The following is a 25,283-nucleotide window of genomic DNA, read 5'->3' on the forward strand; positions in this document are numbered from 1 at the left end:
TAGGCTCAGTGGTTTAAACCACAGCGCCACCCACGTCCCAGTCATTGTATTATAACCCTGTTTATTGTTTTATTGTTAGTGGTTCTGCAATGCTTCCCTCACAGGCAGAGCTGTCTTAAGCATATGCGGCACCGGGGTGCAAAGATCCGTCTGGTGCCCCCCCCCAGGGTGCCCAGTCCCAGGTGCGCAGGAGGGCGGAGCCAGCTGGCCACCTCAGCGTCTCTCTGGCTCTGTTGCCCCCAAACCCGCGGTGCAGTTCTGCCCGCAGCAGAAGAGCTTACCATAGTGCTCTGACTAACAGGCGGGCTCTTCCGCAGACTCAACTCTTGGGCCCTGGACTCTTGGTCTGGTGGCCCTGAGAGCCTGGCACCCGGGTGCCGCGCACCCCTAGCGCCTATGGGTAAGATGGCCCTGCTCACTGGTACCCTTTTATTACCACAGGTCTGCACCAGACACTGAGCTGGGGGGGGGGGGCGCCATCTTGAAGCCCGGTAACTGAGGCTCTAGGCCTTGGGATGGAGACATGGGGATCTGACAGGGTCCCAGAGTCCTCCCTTCTCCAGCTTTGGGGAGGAGGTGGGAGGGCTTTAGAACCCTGCCAGAGCCTTTCTTTTCCTTCCCAAAGCCTGGCGCCCCCTTACTCACCATTGGGAAGGAAGTACAGTGGTGCCTCGCAAGACGAAATTAATTCGTTCTGTGGGTTTTTGCGTCTTGCGAATTTTTCGTCTTGCGAAGCACGGTTTCCCATAGGAATGCATTGAAAATCCAAAAGGAAACAAACTTGCAAGATGTTTTCATCTTGCGAAGCAAGCCCATAGGGAAATTCGTCTTGCGAAGCAACTCAAAAAACGAAAAACTCTTTCGTCTTGCGAGTTTTTCGTCTTGCGGGGCATTCGTCTTGCGAGGTACCACTGTACGAAGACTAGGAAGGAGGTTGCCAAATTTTTAACTCATGCAGGGTACTTTAGTACCCAAGACGACCACTGATCAACATCTGGAGGGGTCCTGTTACACTACGAAACCTGGACCGGAGAAACATCAACCAGAATATTTGTGGTCACTGGGAGCAGCCACTGAAACCTTTTAACACTGGTCCTGAAAGACCTACATTGGCTCCCAGTACGTTTCTGAGCACAATTCAAAGTGTTGGTGCTGACCTTTAAGGCCCTAAACGGCCTCGGCCCAGTATACCTGAAGGAGCTTTTCCACTCCCATCGTTCAGTGCCAGTTCCGAGGGCCTTCTGGCAGTTCCTTCCCTGCAAGAAGGGAGGTTACAGGGAACCAGGCAGGGGGCCTTCTCGGTAGTGGTGCCTGCCCTGTGGAACGCCCTCCCATCAGATGTCAAGGAAATACAGTGGAACCTTGGTTTTCGAACGTAATCCATTCTGGAAGACCATTCAACTTCCAAAATGTTTGAAAACCAAAAACTGAAAGCAGAAGCCTCAAATCAATAGGGAAACTCTAAATGGAAGCTGCATAGCACATTTGGCTTCCGAAAATCGTTTCAAAATGGGAGCAGCTACTTCCAGGTTTTCAGTGTTTGGGTTCCGAAATGTTCGTGGATGGACACATCCGAGAACCGAGGTTCCACTATAAACAACTACAGTGGTGCCTCGCAAGACGAAATTAATTCGTTCCGCGAGTTTTTTCGTCTAGCGAATTTTTCGTCTTGTGAAGCACGGTGTTGGAAAAGTTTTGGAAAAGCTTCAAAAATCACCAAAAACCTCAAAAAAGGCTACCACACTGCGTTCTATGAGTTGCTCCTCGAAGTCAAGTCGCAACTGTATTAATGGTGTTAAGAAAAAGGAAACAAACTTGCAAGATGTTTTCGTCTTGCGAAGCAAGCCCATAGGGAAATTCGTCTTGCGAAGCAGCTCAAAAACCGCAAAACCCTTTCGTCTAGCGAGTTTTTCGTCTTGCGAGGCATTCGTCTTGCGGGTCACCACTGTACCTGACTTTAGAAGACATCTGAAGGCAGTCCTGTTTAGGTTAGTTCTTAATGTTTGATCTTTTGCCGTATTTTAAATATCGGTTGGGAGCCACCCAGAGTGGCTGGGGAAACCCAGTCAGATGCGTAGGGTATAAATTGTTGTTGTTAAAAGTTGCAATATTTCGGCAGGAAGTTATGGGGCACACACTGATTGAAGCAAAGCGGTATGTCCGACCGGATGGTCAGTGGTCACATGCTAGCAGTGGGAGGGGCCAGGGGGAAAGTGGGCAGAGCAAGCAATGCAAATTTTGCTTTTGTACAGTAGGATAGTTTTTGTGTGGACTCACTCAGAGCCTTCTCTATGCTCTATCCAAGCAAGGAGGACGCATCATCATCAGAGTTCACTGACATATGCTAGCCAGACGGAAAACACTCCAGGAGAGCACAAAGCAGGGTGGGTAAGGGGTGTGGCCAAGGAGGGGTGTGGCCTAGGGAAAGTTCTGGGGGCCAGGCAGACAGACCTGGGAGGCCGCATTCCATTTCAGATTGCTCTTTATCAACCACTTGGAGGCTTCTAGGAGAAGGAGCCTGGGGGAAGACTGCGTTGTCTCCTTGCCTTGAGGTCTCCTTTGGGGTGGTGCTGTGAATTGGGCTCAGAGGGAGAAGGTGAGGAAACGGTGACCGGAACAAGGGAGATGGGTTTGGTCAGGGAGGAAGGGGTCCATTGAGGCCATTTTGACTGCACCCGACACCCCCCTCCAAAAAAACCACAACAACCCTGGAATCAGCACTATGTACAAGCAAAGCAGCAGAGGGGGAAACAGCTGCCACAGGCAGAGATGTATGAAGAACATACAGTGAGAGTGTTTGCCCCACCCAGGAACCATTCTGGGCCCAGGCATAGCACAAAAAGCCTTCTCTAGAGGCTTCAGACATTGGGGGCAGTCACACATAATGCTAAACCATTGTTTGTTCAGCAAACCTCAAGTCATCTCACAAAGAAGCCTGCAGCTTTTGCCTTGTGCCTCCATCTCAAGGCTGTCAGGCTCAGATGTAGCAACAAACAACCGCTAAAGTGATCCACGGTCTGCAGGTCATCAGCAAACCATTGTTCCAGGTCATGGTTTGTTGCCAGAAAACACACAATCGTTCATCTACTGGGCTGGGTTCAGATGTCCAAACAAACAGCGTTTGGGCTAAACAACCATGGTTTTGCTTTGTGCATGAACCAGGTTACTAGTGTGAACCAAATTCCCAGAATTTTCTGGCCTGGTGATGCTCACTTTCAGTCAACAAATGCATCTGGTTCCATGCCTTCTTTTCAACACCAGCTGTGTGGCCTGGGGTTCCTCCTTTCAGATATCGGAGGTGGTCTCGATTCCCCTTTAACAGTCACCACTGCCTCTTTTTGCAGGGGAAGACGGGACCCAGGGCCACGGGGAGAATGGCAGCCAGGAGAGCCACGTTCAGACCCGGTGCGAGTCCTGCACGTCCACGTTCCTCAAGATTGTCTGGGGATTTCTGATCATCCTCTCCGTCTCCTCCTCCTGGGTCGGAACAACGCAGATTGTGAAAATCACATACAAGAACTTTGATTACCCGTTTTTCATGACTTGGTTTTCCACAAACTGGAACATTATGTTTTTCCCAGTATATTACTCCGGGCATCTTGCAACGGCGCAGGAAAAGCAATCTCCAATCAAAAAATTCAGGTAGGCCTATCATTTATTTCATTCCTATCCCACCATTTTCTCCAGGGAGCCCAAGGTGATTGACATGGTTCTCCCCCTCCTCATTTAATACCCACAATGACCCTGTGAGGTAGTTAGGCTCAGTATACCTGAAGGAGCATCTCCACCCCCATCGTTCTGCCCGGACATGGAGGTCCAGCTCCAAGGGCCTTCTGGTGGTTCCCTCACTGTGAGAAGTGAGGTTGCAGGGAACCAGGCAGAGGGCCTTCTTGGTGGTGGCACCCTCCCTCCCATCAGATGTCAAGGAAATAAACAACTATCTGACTCTTAGAAGACATCTGTTTAGGGAAGTTTTTAATGTTTGGTGTTTTATTGTGTTTTTAAATATTCTGTTGGGAGCAGCTCAGAGTGGCTGGGGCAACCCAGCCAGATGGGCAGGGTATAAATAAATTATTATTATTATTATTATTATTATTATTATTATTATTATTATTAATTGAGGCACTGGCTGGCTCAAGGTCACAACCAGTGAACGTTTCATGACTGAGTGGGGATTCAAACCCTGGCCTCTCAAGTCCTAATCCAGCACTCTAAACCACTACACCATGCCGGTTCCATTACGATGGTGAGGAGTCTTCCTGGGTAGAATTGATCGAAGGCCCATCTCTCAAGCAAACGCAAAGCTGGGAAGATGCTGGACTCAGGTCACACTTTGACATTTATTTTTTGTGTTTGTCCACACCCTGGATTTTAAGACTCCTGTTTTCTTTCCCTTGTGTGTGCAGGGAATGCAGTCGGATCTTTGGCGAGGATGGTCTGACGCTGAAACTCTTTCTTAAAAGGACAGCTCCCTTTTCTATTCTCTGGACTTTGACTAATTACCTGTACTTGCTGGCTTTGAAGAAGCTGACGGCCACGGACGTCTCGGCCCTATTCTGTTGCAACAAAGCCTTTGTCTTCCTGCTCTCGTGGATTGTACTGAAGGACAGGTTCATGGGTGTAAGGGTAATGACCTCTGCCATTCCCTCTCGTTCTCGTTCTCGCTCCCCATTGTGGGCAGGCCATGCGCCATGTTGTATTTACAGTGAATATAACCAGAAGGGGCATCAACTTTGGTAGAGATGGTTTTGGTGAGCTGAGTGATTTAACAGCCCCCAGGCGATTCTGAAAACCTTGGGTTGCGTTCATGGGAGTCATTTTTATGGAGAAATCTCACCACCAGGTCGCTTTTCCTTGTGATTCTTCCACAAGGAAGGTCTCATAAATGTTGCCCTCTGGTGAGGAAACTGAGATACAACAATGGGGAAACTAAGCCACTAATAATATATATACCGTATTTTTCTCCCTATAGGACGCACTTTTCCCCCTCCAAAAATGAAGGGGAAATGCGTGTGCGTCCTATGGGGCGAATGCAGGCTCCTTGGCTTCAACGATAGCAACGCGAAGCCTCTGAAGCCTGCGCTCCTTAGGCTTTGCGTTGCTTTCGCTGAAGCCAGGCGAGTCTGCTCTTTGAGGCTGGCAGTGGGGGAAAGCAGCGCTTCCCCCACCGCCAGCCCCACAAGCTGGGTCGAAAAGCCCACAGGAGCCGCACACTCTTTAAAGAGCGTGCCGTTCTTGGGGGCTTTTCCCCAAGGAGGGTCAAGGGACTGACTGGCCATTTCAGTCCCTTCTCCCTCCTGGTCAAAAAGCCAGCACGGCTCCTGTAGGCTTTTGTGGGAGGTGGGGGAATTCCGCCACCTCCCGCAAAAGCAGGGAGAAGGTCTTGGAGTAGCGCACAGACTGCGTGCAGCCTGCCTGCTGCTCCCAGTGCTGTGGCAGGGGCATGTGTGTGTGTCATAATTTCCCCCTTGATTTCCCCCCCCCCTGAAAACTAGGTGCGCCCTATGGGCCGGTGCGCCCTATAGGGCGAAAAATACGGTATACAGTGGTACCTTAGTTCTCAAATAGCTTAGTTGTCAAACAAATCGGCTCCCGAATGTCAAAAACCCGGAAGTAAGTGTTCCGGTTTTGGAACTTTTTCGGAAGCCGAACATCCGAGTGCAGGAAGCTCCTTCAACCAATCGGAAGCCGTGCCTCGGTTTTCGAACGGTTTCAGGAGTCGAACGGACATCCAGAATGGATCACGTTCAAGAACCAAGGTTCCACTGTAATGCAAACTTATTTGCTGGGGTTGTATCTATCTTTAACTCCTCAGGAACACATTTTTAAGGAAAACTAACTGGAAGAATGACTGGTAAATGTTGGATTGTAGACATTGCTAGTAGAATTTCACCCTTATTGGGGGGGGGGGGGGCAGAGGCACTCACCTGATCTCCCAAGAACTGGGTCCCTGTTGCTTCTCTGTAAAGACCGGGGTGGGTGTTGGTATTCTTGAGAGTGTATGGATCAGGGCCATTGTGCAAAATGAAGAAATACAGCTAATCAGCCTTCCTTTTATCTAATATCGATGCCAGTAAGGACGTGGTGGGAAATATTTCCCTTAGAATTAATGATAGTGGAACAATTATGCACTAATAATAATAATAATAATAATAATAATAATAATAATAATAATAATAATAATATCTGGCCGGGTTTCCCCAGCCACTCTGAGTGGCTCCCAACAGAATTAATGGTAATAATAATTTTTAAAAATAATAAAACAAAAGACATTAAAAACTTCCCTAAACAGAGCTGCCTTCAGATGTCTTCTAAAAGTCAGATAGCTGTTTATTTCCTTGACATCTGATGGGAGGGCGTCGTTCCACAGGGCGGGTGCCACCACTGAGAAGGCACCCTTTCGGAAAGATTGAAGGATGTGTGCTGCAAGGGATTGTTTAAGAAGCAAATGCTACCCATCAGTATTAAAAAGAAAGGCTTTTTTAATGCCACCGTTCCTGATTTCTATTTCCGTAGCACAACAAAGCCCCAAATGCTCTCCCAAAATAACCTGTGCATCTTTTTAACTCGCGGCACCGTCAATTAATGTTTGCCCTTACCAGTTAAAATTGTCCTCCCGACGGCAAATTAACTGAACGAAAGCTTTCGTGGGTTAATCCGTTGATTAAACCGATTTGAGCTTCCTGCTCCAGTGTTTATTCCATGGTTCTCTCTGTCCAATTTACTCTGCCCCTTAATGAACACACGTATAAACTAGAGGAGGCAGATAAGCAAACCGGTGGGATGAGCCGATGGAGGAGGATGCCTTCTTGTGCCGCGATGCAGAATGAAGGAGCCGGGAGATCTTTGCGGGGAATTGCAAGGAGAGAGGGGCTGTTGTACTCAAGATCAGCTTCTGGGCTTCCCAAGGGTATCTAGAATGCTGGAGTGGAGAGTGTGGTGGGAGAAATTTGGTTCCATTTGTATTTTAATATCTGCACTTCTCTGAATTTTGAGGTGCGGTTCTGCAGCCAAGGAACTGTACCTCGGGTTACAGACGCTTCAGGTTACAGACTCTAACCCAGAAATAGTACCTTGGGTTATGAACTTTGCTTCAGGATGAGAACAGAAATCGCGCAGCGGCAGCAGCGGGAGGCCCCATTAGCTAAAGCGGTGCTTCAGGTTAAGAACAGTTTCAGGTTAAGAACAGACCTCCAGAACGAATTAATTTCTTAACCTGAGGTACCACTGTATGGGGACACAGGTGGTGCTGTGGGTTAAACCACAGAGCCTAGAACTTGCTGATCAGAAGGTCGGCGGTTCGAAACCCCGCGACGGGGTGAGCTCAGTCCCTGCTCCTGCCAACCTAGCAGTTCGAAAGCACGTCAAGTGCAAGTAGATAAATAGGTACCGCTCTGGCAGAAGGTAAACGGCGTTTCCGTGCGCTGCTCTGGTTTGCCAGAAGTGGCTTAGTCATGCTGGCCACATGACCTGGAAGCTGTACACCAGCTCCCTTGGCCAATAAAGCGAGATGAGCGCTGCAACCCCAGAGTCGGCCACAACTGGACCTAATGGTCAGGGGTCCCTTTACCTTTACCTTTACCACTGTATACAAAAATGCATGTTTTTTTGTGAAAATACCATGCAAGCGTCTCCCCACAAACCCAGGGGTTATGTTCCTGGGAACCGTGCGTATATGTGAAATCATATATGGTTGGGAACACCACCTAAAAAGCCTCTAAACCCTTGGAAACCCTTGAAAAACTCTTTTAAAAATCCGCCGAACTCCACCACAATCGCTCCCTCCAAACCTCCTTTCTCAAACTCCAACTGTCCCCAGGCTCCTGGAATTGCAGTTGCAAAGGCCCCTGCGATCGCTAGCTGTTTCCCCACACTTTTCGCACAATTGTTGCAGTTTCCCCGCTCTTTCTGGGCCATTCTAGCCCTTTACGCAGCTTTCTGCAGCTTTAAATCAATTTATTCGATTGTTTTGCGGTGCCACGCGTTATGCATGAGCTCAAGTGGGGAGACGCCTGCACAAAAGGGCATTCTAGTAAGGGAAACTGCTTAGCAGAAATGTGTATGTTTGGAGAATGAATTTGTGCTAAAATGCTTTCGAAGAAGGTTAGAAAAATTCACGGAGGCTAAAGCTATCGTGGTTGCTTCTGCTCTGCTTGGAGGCAGTAATGCGGCTGAACATCAGTTGGTGCAAACCACAGGATGGGAGAGGGCTCTCGCACTCGGGTCCTGCCTGCAGGCTTCCTATGGGGATTTGGCTGGCCACTGTAAGAAAAGGATGGTAGATTAGATGGACTATGGGCCTGGTCCAGCAGGAAGGCTCTTCTTGGGTTCTCATGGCTCCAAGGCTCTTCCTCAAGAAGCAGTCTCCTCACAGAGTGTAGCCCAAGTTGGGTCATGCCTCCTCCTCCTCCTCCTCCTCCTCCTCCTCCTCCTCCTCCTCCTCCTCCTCCTCCTCCTTCTTCTTCTTCTTCTTCTTCTTCTTCTGTGATCCCTCATAGCTGAGTAAGATTGTCTTCCATAAACACAGTTTTAAGAATGAGTCCATAAGTGACTATGGAGGCCAATCCTGGATCCACATGTTCTTCCACAGTGGGGACATTGGTTCCCGGGTGGGAGTTGATGACGGTGTGGGTTTGCAAAGCATGCCTACCTCTTAGCACGTTTCTCCCTTTCGTCCTGCGTTCAAGTGTCTTCAAAGCCCAGGACACCTTTGGTAAAGGCTGTTCTCCAATTGGAGCGCTCGCAGGCCAGTGTTTCCCAGTTGTGTTTATACTACATTTTTTAAGATTTGCCTTGAGAGAGTCTTTAAACCTCTTTTGTTGACCACCAGCATTACGCTTTCCATTTTTAAGTTGGAAATAGAGTAGTTGCTTTGGAAGATGACAATCAGGCATCAGCACAACAGGACCAGTCCAACGAAGTTGATGTTGAAGAATCACTGCTTCAACACTGGTGATCTTTGCTTCTTCCAGTACAATGGCGTTAGTTCGCCTGTCTTCCCAAGTGATGTGTAACATTTTTCGGAGACACAGTTGATAGAATCTTTCTATTTCTCACCCAAATGACAGTGTGCTATCATAAACAGGCAAGTCACAAAGATTTAGCAAGATCTCAGAGGCTGCCTGCACCGTCGAGAAACACACACCAGCAACGTAAGGTTCCCCATTCACACTGCGTACCTTACAAAGTCCTTGATGAGTACTCTTCTCGCCCTGTTAGCCCCAAAAACCGTCATTCCTTCATCCATTGCAAAAGACCAATAACAGAAACAAATCTGGCTTGGGAGCAGCCTTGCCCAAATTGCTTTTAAATCTAAAATATCCTTAAAAATCATAGAATCAAAGAATCGTAGGGTTGGAAAGCTACACCAAAGAGTTATCTAGTCCAGCCCTGCAAGGCAGGAATCTCAGCTGAAGCATCCATGACAGATGGCCATTCAACTTCTGCTGTCAAACAGCTCTTACTGTCAGAGAGTTCTTCCTGAAAAAGTCCCTCCGCCAAATTTTGTGAAAACAGGATATGCGCTGTTATAATAATAATAATAATAATAATAATAATAATAATAATAATAATAATAATTTATGTATACCTCGCCCATCTATCTGGCTGGGCTTCCCCAGCCCCTCTGGGCAGCTTCCAACAAAACACTAAAATACAGTAATGCATCAAACATTAAAAGCTTCCCTAAAGAGGGCTGCCTTCAGATGTCTTCTAAAAGTCTGGTAGTTGTTTTTCTCTTTGACATCTGGTGGGAGGGCCTTCCACAGAGCGGGTGCCACCACCAAGAAGGCCCTCTGCCTGGTTCCCTGTAACTTGGCTTCTCGCAGTGAGGGAACCGCCAGAAGGCCCTTGGTGCTGGACCTCAGTGTCCGGGCAGAACGATGGGGGGTGGAGACGCTCCTTTAGATATACTGTTACCAAGACAACCCCCTTGTTGTCCCCATAGTCTACACCGGGTGGGGGGGGGTCCCCAAGTGGGCAGTGGGGTTACCGGGGTGGGGAGCGCTAAGGGATATAAATGACTATCAGACTTTGCAAAGCTGGTATCGCAGGAATGAATGAATGAAGCTGAATAGTTTCAACTGGATTTTGAGTAAACGTGCAATTAATTGTTACTGTTCTGAATTTTCTTTTGCCATTACCTTCCTTAGGGAGTCCTGCAAAGCACTATTCTGAATAAGAATGCTTTTAAAAGGGTAGGGGGCACTGGGAAGGGGTTTGTGGAACAGGGGCAGAAGCAGTGTCCCCAAAAAATTGGGCACCACTGGCCTGTGCTTCCATTATGGTGGTCTGTCCCCACTCAGAGCCCCCTATTCAGAGGGAAAATATGAGAGAGAGAAGAGAGAGAGAGAGAGAGAGAGAGAGAGAGAGAGAGAGAGAGAGAAAGAAATTAGTTTCCGGGCCCAAGTCAACGTGCTGGTTTTGATCTATAAAGCCTTAAACAGCTCAGGACCTCAATACCTCAAGGACCGCCTCTCACCATAAGAACCTACCCGGATCCTAAAATCATCTTCTGAGGCCCTTCTTCATGTTCCTCGTCTCCAAGAGGTCCAGGGGGTGGCAACACAAGAACAGGCCTTTTCTGTGGTGGCTCCCTAGTTTGAGAATGTTCTCCCCAGGGCGGCTTGCCTGGGGCCTTCCTTATATATTTTTAGGTGCCAGGTGAAAACATTCCTTTTCCACCAGGCGTTTGGCTAATTAACATTATATGCCCTTTTAAATGTGGGGTTTTTTTTGAGGGGGAGGTTATTGCTGTGTTCATATTCTTATTTTTATTAAGTATGTTGTGTTTTTTACGTTGTGAACTGCCCTAAGATCTAAAGATGAAGGCCAGTATGCAAATTTAATGAACAAACCAACCGACAAACCTCACAGCATCTCTTTCCGAGTGACACAATTGCTCTAAATTTCTTTCTTTGTGGATTACGCAGATAGTTGCTGCAATCATGGCCATCACTGGAATCGTCATGATGGCGTACGCAGATGGTTTCCAGGGCGATTCGATTATCGGGGTCGCGTATGCCGTTGGGTCTGCATCGATGTCGGCGCTGTATAAGGCAAGTCCTTGCACACTTCCTTGCTATCTTAATGCTTTGAAGGAGGAGAGGAGCAAAATTCGACCTGCAGGAGAGCAAAGCAAGCTCTCCATGCTGTGAAGGCCCCTTCCTTCCTTCCTTCCTTCCTTCCTTCCTTCCTTCCTTCCTTCTCTTCTCTCACCTGATTTACATTCTGCGCCACGTGCGTCAGGGGAAAGTTACGAGGGAGATAATTACTTTTGTGGCCCACCAAGGAATCAGCTTGGCTTCCCTTTATCGAGTCTTAATGAAAACTCTATTATTCCGCCGCGGTGAGATTAGCATCTGTGAGTCCCTCATTTTCCGCGCCGGTGTTTTTATCGACGCTCGCTGTGCATGAATGGGAGAGCATGCTGAAATGTCGAAGGAGGACCCCTCCAGTGAGAGGAGGGTCTCACTCATGACACCCCTCTTTTTTTGGAAGTCCAGCCTTACAAGGATGCAAGGGATTCTTACCAGGGCGCTAACAGTCAAGAAACAGTGAGGAATCAACTCTTATCAAAAGTGCACCCTTACAAAGCTACGAGAAGGCTTGTCCGCCAGTCCTACTGGGTGGCGCTGTAGTCTAAACCACTGGGCCTCTTGGGCTTGCCAATCGGAAGGTCAGTGGTTTGAATCACCGTGACGGGGTGAGCTCCCGTTGCTCGGCCCCAGCTCCTGCCAACCTAGCAGTTCAAAAGCACGCCGGTGCGAGTAGATAAATAAGTACCGTTGTGGTGGGAAGGTAAATGGTGTTTCTGTGCACCCTGGTTTCCATCACTGTGTCCCGTTGCGCCAGAAGCGGTTTAGTCCTGCTGGCCAGATGACCCGGAAAGCTATCTGTGGACAAACGCCGGCTTCCTCGGCCTGAAAGCGAGATGAGCGCCGCAACCCCATAGTTGCCTTTCACCGGACTCAAACGTCCAGGAGTCCTTTAAAGGTAAAGGAGCCCCTGACCATAAGGTCCAGTCGTGGCCGACTCTGGGGTTGCGCGCTCATCTCGCTTTATTGGCTAAGGGAGCCGGCATACAGCTTCTGGGTCATGTGGCCAGCATGACTAAGCCGCTTCTGGCGAACCAGAGCAGCGCACGGAAACGCCGTTTACCTTTCCACCTATTTATCTACTTGCACTTTGACGTGCTTTCGAACTGCTAGGTTGGCAGGAGCAGGGACCGAGCAACGGGAGCTCACCCCGTCGCGGGGATTAGAACCGCCAACCTTCTGATCGGCAAGGCCTAGGCTCAGTGGTTTAACCCACATCGCCACCCGCATCCTTTACCTTTCACCTAAGTCTCTCAGCTTCTCCTAGGTGCGCACCTGACGTGGCAGTTGCTGCCACAGAGCTGCATGCAACCTGCTTCTGCTCCTCTCTCTTCAGTCCTCTCCTGGTCCTGGGAGACAATGGGAGCAGGAGGAGCTGTGGAAGCCCTTGACTCTACCCCAGACTGAACTCTCCTTCCCTCCTCCTGCACCCATTCTTCACTCTTCAGTCCTGCAGTTCGTCCTGCCTCTTCCTTTTGTCTCTCAGCTGTTTCTCCTGGTTCACTGATCCCTCCTTCCATGTCAGCCTCCAATCCCTCTTCTCCCTGTGCCCAGCCAGTCCCTGACCATGCCTCCCCAGTTCAAGAGCTCTTTGCCATCTTCTGCAATGGGCATGACAAACTTCCAGCCTATGAACTCAAAGCAGCACCCAAGAGCTGGCTGGTTTCCCCCCTGGACTCTCCCAGGTCATGCCCACACAGGCCCCGCCCTCCATCCAGACCATGCCCCTCCACACAGGCCACACCCCCTCCTCACAGGCCACGCCCCTCACCAGCCCTGCCCTTGTTGAGCAGAGTGAGGTGGCCGCTTCAGGTCGGAGCTTTTGCGCGTCCCAAAAGGACACCAAATTGCTATTTCAATGGGTAGATAGTCGTAGAATTGTTGGGTTGGAAAGGGGTTCCAAGGGTCATCTAGCCCAACCCCCTTCTTGCCCCCAGGATTCCGTGCCTCAGGTGTCAAAATAACGTGACCAGCTTTGGGGAAGTTGCACCATAGCTTTAGGAGGGAGGCTAACCCTTTGCTGAACTGCCTCGGGCACCAAAATATCTTGATTTGCTCTGTTCCCCAGCGACTGGGGAGGTTGCACTCAGACTGAACTGTTTCCCCCTCCCCCCCCCATTTAGGTTCTGTTCAAGATGTTCCTGGGGAGCGCAAACTTTGGAGAAGCGGCCCATTTCATTTCTACCCTTGGCTTTTTCAACTTGGTCTTCCTTTCCTTTACACCGATCATCTTGTATTTCACCAAGGTGGAGTATTGGTCGCCCTTCTCGGCCGTTCCCTGGGGCTACCTGTGCGGAATAGCCGGCCTCTGGCTAGGTATTTATCCCTGTTTTATTGCTTTACCTGAATGTTTACGATTTGCACAACCATCTCAAGGTGGCTGCGTGGAAGGTGGAGCGAGCTTGCTTTCCCTGCCCCAGAGGGCAGGATCCGAACCAACGGATTCGAATGACGAGAGAAGAGACTCTGACTAAACATCGGGAAGAACTTTCTGATGGCAAGAGCTGTTCAACAGTGGAACAGACTCAATGCCAGTTGTCAGGGGTGATGAGAGGTCCAACAATATCTGGTTGGTTGCAGGTTTCCCATCCCTGACCTATATTATTATTATTTTTATTATTATTATTATTATTATTATTAGGTAAAGGTAAAGGGACCCCTGACCATTAGGTCCAGTTGTAACCGACTCTGGGGTTGCGGCGCTCATCTCGCTTTATTGGCCGAGGGAGCCGGCGTACAGCAGGACTAAGCCGCTTCTGGCGAACCAGAGCAGTGCACGGAAACGCCGTTTACCTTCCCGCCAGAGCGGTACCTATTTATCTTCTTGCACTTTGACGTGCTTTTCAACTGCTAGGTTGGCAGGAGCAAGGACCAAGCAACAGGAGCTCACCCCCATCGCGGGGATTCAAACTGCCGACCTTCTGATCGGCAAGTCCTAGGCTCAGTGGTTTAGCCCACAGCGCCACCCGCGTCCCTTATTATTATTATTTGCTAAATGTATTGGTTGCTTTTTTCTTGCCAAAGGCAACTGAAAGCAACAAACAAACAACTGACAGCCCACCCACAGATCTGTTAAAACGAAGAAAAAAACAGAAAAAATAATATATTTATTTCCTTGATGGATTACATGTTGCATAGTTCTTACCGGAGGGCTTTCAAGAGGGAGGGGTGGTAAGCTGAAGGCGACTCATTTTTTATGTTTATTAGCTACGAGCTGCGAAAGGGTTGTAGCTCAATAGTGGAGCAACTGCTTTGAGTGCAGAAGGTCCCATTAAGGCTGAGTGAGGCATGCGCCTAACTTTCAAGTCCCGCTCCTTTCGACGAAGAGCTGTAGCCCTAGTTCATTTTGCTGGGGCACATGCCCTATAAAACCCACACGGACTTTAGGTAAAGGCTCAGCAAGAGAACATTTGCTTTGTATGCAGGCGGTCTCAACCTGTCAGAGACGTTCCCCTTCTGACAGGCAAGAGAGGAATCCAGAAGGGAAGGGGAAGAGCCAGAGAGTACAGTGGTACCTCCGGTTTCGGATGGGATCCGTTCCAGGGCTCTGGTCAGATCCCGAAGTTTTCACACGTGGAGGTGCCTGTTCTGCGCATGCGCGCGGGGCAAAACCCGGAAAAATACCGTATTTTCCCCTCTATAAGACACACTTTTTCCCTCCTAAAAAGTAAGGGGAAATGTGTGTGCGTCTTATGGAGCGAATGCAGTCTTTGCAGCTATCCCAGAAGCCACAACAGCAAGAGGGTTGCTGCTTTCGCTGCGCAGCGATCTCTCTTGCTGTTCTGGCTTCTGAGATTCAGAATATTTTTTTACTTGTTTTCCTCCTCCAAAAACTAGGTGCGTATTATGGTCTGGTGCGTCTTGTAGAGCAAAAAATACGATACTTCTGGGTTTGCCGTGCACATATCCCGAAGGATACGTAACCAGAGGTGCTCGTAAGTAGAGGTACCTGATTCCTTCACACAGTGAAAGCGAGATTTCTCACTCAGGAATGCAGCCTGGCAGTTCTGAAAGTAACACAGAGCAGAGAGAAGAGGGGGAAGGGATAGTAGGACCACAGTCTCCGAAAAGTCGGAGATTGAGTTGTTTGGCAGAAAAGCGCATGACAGGAAAGAGGTGGGGGGGAAAGGTGCAGAGTATCTTGCTTCAACCAGAAAAAGAAGCTAGATCCGTCAACTGACTCCGAAGGTGACGAACGAGTGAATGAAGCTCAGACTGCTGAGCCCTGTAATTGCTGAATAAATCTGAAGTAATAAAGCTATCAGAGGCTGCGTCTTGTGTGGGAGAGACTATCAAACCTGACACAACCCCCCCCCCAGCTTTTTAGACTTTCAAATGGGTGACATTCCCAACCCAATCTCGAGATGCTAGGTAATCTGTTTGTATCTTCCGTGAATTTGTTTAATCCTCTCTTCACGCCATCCAAGGAGATGGCAGTCACTTTCTCCAGTGGGAGGGAGTTCCACAGTCTTTCTTGACTTTTCCCAAAATTCAAAGTCCCAAACCCTATAACCTTTCCTCATAGGTCGCTCCATCCAATTCATCATTTTGGTTGTCTTTTCCTGAACAGGTGGGATTTGTCATCCAGGGGTCAGCAAACTTTTTCAGCAGGGGGCCGGTCCACTGCCCCTCAGACCTTGTGGGGGGCCGGACTATTTTTTTGGGGGGGAGGAATGAACGAATTCCTATGCCCCACAAATAACCCAGAGATGCATTTTAAATAAAAGCACACATTCTGCTCATGTAAAAACACGCTGATTCGCAGACTGTCTGCGGACTGGAATGAGAAGGCGATTGGGCCAGATCCAGCCCCCAGGCCTTAGTTTGCCAACCCATGATCTAGAGCAGTGTTTCCCAACCTTTTTTGGGCAAAGGCACACTTGTTTGATGAAAAAAATCTCGAGGCACACCACCATTACAGCCCCGTGACGTCAGCGCGCAGCGTCACGCCGGGAGGGATGCACGAAAGTGTAATTTTCAATTTTTTCCCCTCCCCCTTGCCTTCCTTCTGTGCCAACCGCCAAAAAAAAAGCCAAGACTTTAGGGCAGCAGGTCGACACGGAAGAAGCTCCTACTTAAGGACAGGTGCGACGGCCGTGTCCTCTTCTGCCACACTTGGCAGCCCTGCCTCACGGTCGTGACTCCCACCCTGATTTCTCCCCGCAGGTCGAGCGGCACAGGCAGCCCAATGTGTCCAGCCCAGACACAAGCCCCGCTTCCCCACTCTAGATCCTGAATGCGACCAAGTGCTCTGGACTCCCGAGCAGGGTGGGAATGAGGACTCGCATCTGGTAGCCTCCGGGCTCCTCGCCTGCTCGAGGGATGGCATTGCAGGCAAGCTGCCGGCCGTCGCCATCGCCGCCCCCTCATGCGAGTGGACCTGCCCGGAGTGGTGGGCCGGGGGAGGCTCGCTCTCTGTGGGGATGTGGCCCGCACGCGCGGCCCCGCTTCCTCCTGCCCAGGGCTGAGCTCCTTACCCGCGATCTCGGTCTCGCGCACGTGGATCCCACTTATTCCGAAGCTCGCGCCACTAGCCGGGGCTCTCACACCGTGCCAGGGCGAGGCGGCGCGGCCCACTGACGTCATTGCGGCTCGCCGCCGCCCTCGACTTCCCTGTTCCCTCCCCTCCCTCGGGTCGCCGTGGTTACCGAGGACTGCAAGCTGCTCGGGCGAGCGTGGGGCATTAAGTGGGAGAAGGAAAATTAAAATTAAAACTCGCCTGAAGGCCGCCTCTCCGGATATGAAGCTATCTTTCGAATTTTTTTATTTTTCCCACGGCACACCAGGCAACGTCTCACGGCACACTAGTGTGCCGCGGAACACCGGTTGGGAAACACTGATCTAGAACCTTAGGAGGACAAGGCACTCTGGAAGAAAGATTTATTTACTGTATTTTTTCCTCTATAAGACTCACTTTTTCCCTCCTAAAAAGTAAGGGGAAATGTGTGTGCGTCTTATGGAGCGAATGCAGGCTGCGCAGCTATCCCAGAAGCCACAACAGCAAGAGGGTTGCTGCTTTCACTGCGCAGCGATCTCTCTTGCTGTTTTGGCTTCTGAGATTCAGAATATTTTTTTTCTTGTTTTCCTCCTCCAAAAACTAGGTGCATCTTGTGGTCTGGTGCGTCTTATAGAGCGAAAAATACCGTGTTTGCCGGTTCTGATCCTGGTGGTGCAGAAGATCTCTTTTTCTTCTTTTTCTTCACAACCTCATACTTTGCTGTTTTTCTCCGCAGCTTTCAACATCCTGGTGAATGTCGGAGTTGTGCTTACTTACCCAATCTTAATATCTATCGGGACGTTGCTCAGTGTTCCTGGCAATGCAGGTATAAATAATGCCTTTTGATCAATGCAGTGGCTCTGCGTGTGGCCCGGGTTACTTGCTTATTTATTTACATAAAATTCCTAAGCCACACCCCCTAATGAATTGAAAAAAATGTTTAAAAGCACCTTTCAAAAAAACCCCAACAACAACCCCAGAGTCCTTTTTGTTGGGGATAATTCAGATGGAAATTCCCAGGTGTCAAAAAAGGTTATTTATGTATGCCACTACTGCGGCCCGTGTATTGTTAGCCCAAAAATGGAAAATGAGTGAGGTCCCAATCAAAGAAGAATGGCAACTTAAACTGATGGAATATGCGCAGTTTGCGAATCTAACATATAGAATAAGAGAACAAGAACAACATTCGTTTAAAGAAGATTGGGAAATGTTTATTGACTGTATGGGGGGAAATTGTGTACACTTGAAATTGCTGGCAGCATTCAGATAAATTCAACAGTGTAAATAAGTTTCCATGGGTGTAATAATGGAATATATTGAATGATTTAGTTTATGTAAAGTGTGCAGGGATTTATGCTATGTAAAATGAACCATGGAAAGAGAAGAAGTGAAGTCATTTTATTTTTTAAGGTTGTTTAGTGAATATTCTTAATTGTAAAACAAGAAATTTAATTAAAAATTATACATAAATTCTAATAATAATACATGGGGTAGGAGCAGGGCTGCGTTTAGGTTTGCTGAGGCTCTAAGCTACTGAAGGTAATGGGGCCCTTTATATGTCCAGCTGTCCTTTGTCAACACAATTTGTCGCTGCTTTTTGTGTTGAATATATTCTATATGGACCTAATAAGTATCTAAAGCCATTTGCGCATGCAGAATTTAGGCACCCTATATATAGAAATGAGCAAACCAGTGATATTTGAGGGAGCAGGCTAGCAGGCGGGGCCCATGACTTACATCAGAGGAGCCTACACAACACAAAACACTGTTGCTGTATGTAGGTTTTATTTTATTTGTTTTTCATCTTATATTTTGGAAAGGTACATCCAGGTTTTTTTCCCTTTAATTTTTTGGGGGGTCCCCAAGAGAGGGGCCCCCTAAGCTATAGCTTGTTTAGTTTATACATAAATCCAGCACTGGTAGGAGGTGGAAAGGTGGAACATGTATGTAAATAATAATAATATAAGAACCTCTGTCTTTCACTGTACAAAGACAGAAGCCGAAAGAGTCCACCCACTTTCTTTTTTTTTAATAAAATTTTTATTAGGATTTTCTCATTTTTTAAGACAAACACACAAAAACATAAACATCAACATTACACACAAAAAACACATATAATTTCAAAATCTTATTTTCCTAACCACTTTCCCAGACTTCCCCCACCTCCCCTTCTTGCATCCCCATTCAAAATTTAGCCCAGCAAGTTCTTTATACCCAAATTAATCCCTTATTAAGATTTTATTTAAATCATCTTAATTAACCATTTTCAAACTTCTGTACCTTATTTTAATACCCACATCAACCTCTTTTTCTAAGATCGATCCACATTCCCTTTCACGAAATTCCCAATCATATATATTTGCAAAAAATCTTAACAAATAAAAACATATACTTGTAACCCTTTGGATTCTAAAGCTCCTCCCCCCCTCCCCCGGTTTTGATCCCTCCCAAAAATTGTCCTTCTATCTGACAGTTCTCAGCCTGGATCTATCACGTCCGAGGCCTTTAAATCTCTTTCAGTCCCTTTCAGCCGGTTTTGTTGACAGTCCTTTATGTTGGACATCCAATCTCGGAGCATCTTCGGCCCAAAAGGGTCCAGATTTTTTCCAACCAGTCCTCCATATTCAAAGGAAGAGTCCAGATCTTGCTTCTTGTTCTTTCCAAGTCCAAATATCCCAAATGCCTCAAACGCTCCAATTTTCACCTTAGCCAAATTTGAAATCCATAAGTCTTTCGGACTCCCCATGGGGAAAAATCCCCACTCTTCATTCTCAATTTCAAACCAAATTTTTGACTTCCGAACTTTATCTTCCATATATCCTGACCTTGGAGGCCTCTGGTTGTCCTTTTTCACTTGCGTCATTTCTGCTCCTTCACATTCCTCCAAAACAGCACATATATCTTGCTTCCCAGCTGTAGATTCTTCTTGAGTCAAGTCCACCACTTCAGCAGAGTTGTTTATTTTAAAATTCAAGATTGTCAGATTCGTAGCCATAACAGAACTCTGCTCTTGCAGCTTTCCCAGAAATTCAAAGACCCTATTCAACTCTGCTTGTAATTTTCCATCTGCAGCCATTGTAATGTTCCAAATCCCCTCTAGAGGGATTTTGGTTACTAAGTGTTCTTTTTCCAACAATCCGGATATTTTGTTATTGTTGCCACTCTAATTTTAAAAGCTTACAGTCCAATGTAACAAAAATAACCGACACAAATGACAAAAAACTGAATTTCTTGACTTTGACAGCTCCGTTGACAGCTGTCAAACTCTGTAAATATCTTCACAGGCTCCCTCGCGGATCACTCCCGGATCCGGGGGGGGGGGGTTGCACTTCAACTCTAAAGATCAGTTCAAATCCTCCAGCAATAAACTTATAAGTCCAAATCGTGAAGTTAAGAATTTTATCTCAAAAGGAGAAAGAAAGTCTCTCGATCTTAGTTGTTTAATTCTTGCTTTAGATTGCCTGCAAGGGGGGGGGGGAGGCGGACTTCCTTTTGGCACCTCCCCCAGTCGTACCGAATTCAATTAAAAGAAATTTTTAGTTCCAAATTCCAAATTCCGTATTACTCACGGGTTGTTGCATTTTAAGTCCAAATATTCAAGGAAAGAAGTCAGCGCTCTCCAGCCATGGCTTGCCGCTTCACTCCGTGGAAGAAGCGGTCTACTCACAGCACCACGCCACTCCCCGCACCCTCTCCAAAGCCTTTAAAAAGGCTTCTTTGTGGGTTGGGGGGGCGCAAATGGTGCCCGCCGAGTCACCAGGTCCACAGGCATCCGCGCCTGTGGTTTCTAAGGGTCCCCGTGTCGCCGCCGCGGCAGGACCCCTCCTCCACCGAGCCGATTCCCTCCGGAGCTCGGAGGGAATCCGCCATTAGCTGGTCGCACCAACCCGGAAGTTGAGTCCATCCACTTTCCCCTCTGCCCACCCATGACATGAGGCGCTCAGGATGAGACTGCTCCCCTGACCATAGCTGTCAACCTTCCCCTTTTTTTGTGGGAAATTCCCTTATTCCAGCGCCATTTCCCGCTGCTTCCCACTGCTATCCCAGATTGTTAGATATCCTGTAGACTGTCCCTGGGACAGGTGAGGCTGCTGATCCCTTATTTTCGAGGCTGCTGATCCCTTATTTTCAAATCTGAAAGTTGACAGCTATGCCCCCGACCCCATCTCTCGCTAATCTCCTTGCTCCCCTTTTCTCCCCAGCCGTCGATCTTCTCAAACGCGAGGTGATCTTCAGCGTGGTCCGTTTGGGAGCCACCACCATCATCTGCCTCGGGTTCCTGCTTATGCTCCTTCCGGAGGAATGGGACGAGATCACGCTGCGATTCATCAACAGCCTGAAGGAGAAGAAGGGCGAAGACCACCCTGAGGACGTCACGGACTCCAGCGTCCACTTCCGCAGCAGAAGTCGAGTCAACGGGACTGTGTCTATACCGCTGGCTTAGAGCCGGCCGGGCTTCAAGTTGCGTGCACGCCAGTGTATATTCTGTGAATATGATTTAATAATTCCCTCCCCACCCCTCGCCCACTTGTATGCTTTAAAAAGAGACAGCTTTATTTTAAACAGGAATGGATTGTAAATTCAACGCTAAACACATCAGATACCTAAGCTGTTTACATTTGTACACTTTATCCAGGAGTAGGTGCAAATAAGGACAATAAATTCCTTTTTATACAGAAACGCAAATAAAAGAAAGCTGTATATGTCTGTGTTTGGTTCTGGAGGTTGGCGGGGGGTCAGCGTTTGGAATTTGCGAAAAGCGCCGTGGGCACCAGCAACAAAATGGCTGCCGTGGGAGTGCTGGGGGACACAAAATGGCTGCCATGGGGGACGGACGTGGTGGGACACAAAATGGCTGCCACATCTAAAAGAGCGGAAGAAGGGACCAGTCCACAAAAAGCAGCTTGTCGATGGGAAAAGGCACCTACAGCACCCACCGCTGTGATTGCGGTCAGAGGGGGCCCTTGGCGCCTCTCCTCCGTTCAGAAGGGAAGGGATGGAGGGAATCCAGTTGTGGCATCTAATGAAATTTTGGGGTTTTTTTCCCTGAAGGGGGTTGGCTCAGTGTAGAAGAGGCCAAGTGAGTGCAAATGGGAACCGACTGGGTAGATTGTGGGAGCTACTGGAGGGTGCATTGTGATATCATTATTATTATTATTATTATTATTATTATTATTATTATTATTATTATTATTATTATTATTATTATTTCGCCCATTGTTCTGGGTCTCCCCAGCAACTCTGGCCGGCTTCCCAAAAAATATTCTTCTTTCTTCTTTGGAGATCACTCCTAGCTGAGTAAGATTGTCTTCCATAAACACGGTTTTAACAATGAGTCCGTAAGTGACTGTGGAGGCCAATTCTGGACCCATGCCCTTCCACAGTGGGTACAAGTGTGCCTTCCTCTTAGAACATTTCTCCCTTGCGTCCTGAGTTCGAGCATCTTCAAAATCCCAACAGAATATTAAAAACACGACAAAACATCAGTCATTAAAAACTTCCCTAAACAGGGCTGTCTTCAGATGTCTTCTAAAAGTCAGATAGTTGTTAATTTCCTTGACATCTGATGGGAGTGCGTTCCACAGGGCGGGTGCCATCACCAAGAAGGCCCTCTGCCTGGTTCCCTGTAACCTCACTTCTCACGGGGAGGGAACCACCAGAAGGCCTTTGGAGTCCAAAATGACTCCCAGGCTGCACACCTGGTCCTTCAGGGACACAGTTATCCCATTCAGGACCAGGTAGTCCTCCACACCCGCCGTCCCCCTGTCCCCCCAAAACAGTACTTCTGTCTTGTAAGGATTCAACCTCAATCCGTTAGCCGCCATCCATCCTCCAACCGCCTCCAGACACTCACACAGGACCTTCACCACCTTCACTGGTTCTGATTTGAAAGAGAGGTAGAGCTGGGTATCATCTGCATATTGATGGACACCCAGCCCAAACCCCCTGATGATCTCTCCCAGCAGCTGCATGTAGATGTTGAAAATCATGGGGAAGAGGACAGAACCCCGAGGCACCCCACAAGTGAGAGTCCAGGGGTCTGAACACTCATCCTCCCCCCACACACCACTTTCTGGACACGGCCCAGGAGGAAGGAGCGGAACCACTGAATAACAGTGCCCCTATAACAGATCCCATGACTGCCACAAGGTTAATAAAAGCTTTGGAGAGTTTATCCTGATCAGGGAAACAGCACCAGCAGAGTGTTCATTAAAGGTAAAGGGTAAAGGGACCCCTGACCATTAGGTCCAGTCGCGGACGACTCTGGGGTTGCGGTGCTCATCTGGTTTTATTGCCCGAGGGAGCCGGCATACAGCTTCCGGGTCATGTGGCCAGCATGACTAAGCCGCTTCTGGCAAACCAGAGCAGCACATGGAAATGCTGTTTACCTTCCTGCCAGAGTGGTACCTATTTATCTACTTGCACTTTGACGTGCTTTCGAACTGCTAGGTTGGCAGGAGCAGGGACCGAGCAATGGGAGCTCACCCAGTCGCAGGGATTCGAGCCGCCGACCTTCTGATCAGCAAGTCCTAGGCTCTGTGGTATAACCCACAGCGCCACCCGCGTCCTTAGAGTGTTCATTGCTACAGCCCAAATCCACTTCACAGACACACTTTTATAGGTGCTTTAATGTTGGAAAAACCAATCTCAGATCTCTGTTGATGTGTTGAGTTTCACACCAGTGTGCATTTTCCAGAATGGTAAAGGACCCCTGACAGTTAAGTCCAGTCATGGACAACTCTGGTGTTGTGGCGCTCATCTGGCTTTACAGGCCAAGGGAGCCGGCATTTGTCTGCAGACAGTTTTTCCGGGTCATGTGGCCAGCATGACTAAGCTGCTTCTGGCACAATGGGATACCGAAACCAGAGCAGCACACGGAAACACTGTTTACCTTCCTGCCTCAGTGGTGCCTATTTATCTACTTGCACTTTTTGGCGTGCTTTCGAACTGCTAGGTTGGCAGGAGCTGGGACAGAGCAACAGGAGTTCACCCCGTTGCGGGGAGTCGAACCGCCGACCTTCTGATCGGCAAGCCCAAGAGGCTGAGTGGTTTTAAACAAGACTGCACTGGGGATTTAGGGATGAGACTTCATTTTTAAGTGAACTGAGCTGGTTCACACCCCTTGGACTAAAAGACAGACTGGAACATTTTTATATATGTGATTTCAGACTTTTCTCCATTTGAATTTAGTCTCTGGCACCACAAAAGTACCAAGATGTGTCAGAACAACAATAAGCATTTTGGGATGAGATATGGTAAGACCTATGTACATTGGGATAAGATATATATTTAAATACAAGCTTTGTGGTTAAAAAAATGTATTTAAATATGAATTTTCATATGGATTTTTTTTTAATGCAGAACAGGACACAGGAGACATTTGAATAAACCCATGTGGAACTGATAAGGATTTGAAACTGACTGATCCATTCATTTCTAGAACATCCCAGGCTAGGGATGGGGAGATATTTGATTCAGATTGCATATAAATGTGAACCTACCTAAGCCACATATTCCGAAACACTACATGAACTGTAACACAGCCATCTTTTGAAATCTGCACTTTCTCAGATTTTACAGTGCAGTCCTCCAGCCAAATAATGTGTATTTAAAAAATAAAACAAAATGCATCTATTGGAGTGGAAGGGCACACACTCATGAAAATAATATAAATTAATTGTGTTGGGCAAAATTTCATACAGATATGTGTATATCAGAAATTCAGAGACATCACCTTGCCAACAAAGGTCCATATACGTAAAGCCATGGTTTCCCCAGTAGTGATGTATGGAAGTGAGAGCTGGACCATAAAGAAGGCTGATCGCCGAAGAATTGATGCTTTTGAATTATGGTGCTGGAGGAGACTCTTGAGAGTCCCATGGACTGCAAGAAGATCAAACGCATCCATTCTGAAGGAAATCAGCCCTGAGTGCTCATTGGAAGGACAGATCCTGAAGCTGAGGCTCCAATCCTTTGGCCACCTCATGAGAAGAGAAGACTCCCTGGAAAAGACCCTGATGTTGGGAAAGATGGAGAAGGGGACAAGGAGAAGGGGACGGCAGAGGACAAGATGGTGGGACAGTGTTCTTGAAGCTACAAACATGAGTTTGACCGAACTGCGGGAGGCAGTGGAAGACAGGAGTGCCTGGCGTGCTCTGGTCCAGCGGGTCATGAAGAGTCGGGCACGACTAAACGACTAAACAACAACAATATCAGAAATTCACACTAAAATGCTGGTGAAGAACTGATGCAGAATTGTAGAGGACCGAAGACTAGAAAAATGAGAAAGTGAAACAGACAGATTTCCCTTTCCTTAACCCAGACAGAGTCTTACTCTCACCACCTATGAAAACAAGGGCGTAGATATCCTATTTTTGCAGACGAGCTTCAATGATCCGGAAGCAAAGCAATCCGCTAACTTAATTTTTTGCTGGGCGAAAACTGCCTTGGCGCTCCGAGCAAAGAAAAATACAATTTGACAAATGAGGCAGCTGTGAGATTGCATTCCTCGGCTCGTAAGGGCAATCAAGCCTCTCTCTGTCTCTGACGGGGAAAACAAAACGTGTGGCGAATAATGTCAGCTTGAGACGCTTCCCAGAAACACAATAATGCATTTCCAAAAAGCTCTGGAAGGAAGCGGTGACAGCGGCGATGGCCTCTCATCACAGTTCATATGCAACAGTTTATTG

The 25,283-nt window shown here is 48.0% G+C and overlaps 1 protein-coding gene across 4 annotated transcripts in view; it reads left to right on the top strand.

Annotated features, from left to right (window-relative positions):
- The window catches only part of SLC35F4 (solute carrier family 35 member F4), a 164,837-nt gene extending 143,541 nt beyond the window's left edge, over nt 1–21,296 (top strand). For all 4 annotated transcript variants that reach the window (XM_081193161.1, XM_081193163.1, XM_081193164.1 and 1 more), the window contains 6 exons: nt 3,345–3,642; nt 4,407–4,626; nt 10,932–11,057; nt 13,220–13,412; nt 17,330–17,419; nt 20,796–21,296. In XM_081193161.1, the coding sequence (XP_081049287.1) occupies nt 3,345–3,642; nt 4,407–4,626; nt 10,932–11,057; nt 13,220–13,412; nt 17,330–17,419; nt 20,796–21,037 (1,169 nt within the window). In that variant the 3' untranslated portion in view covers nt 21,038–21,296. The remainder of the gene's footprint in view (nt 1–3,344; nt 3,643–4,406; nt 4,627–10,931; nt 11,058–13,219; nt 13,413–17,329; nt 17,420–20,795) is intronic.
- The last annotated feature ends 3,987 nt before the right edge of the window (nt 21,297–25,283 follow it).

This window comes from Podarcis bocagei, assembly GCF_964188305.1.
Source record: "Podarcis bocagei genome assembly, chromosome: 1".
Classification (NCBI taxonomy): Eukaryota; Metazoa; Chordata; class Lepidosauria; order Squamata; family Lacertidae; genus Podarcis; species Podarcis bocagei.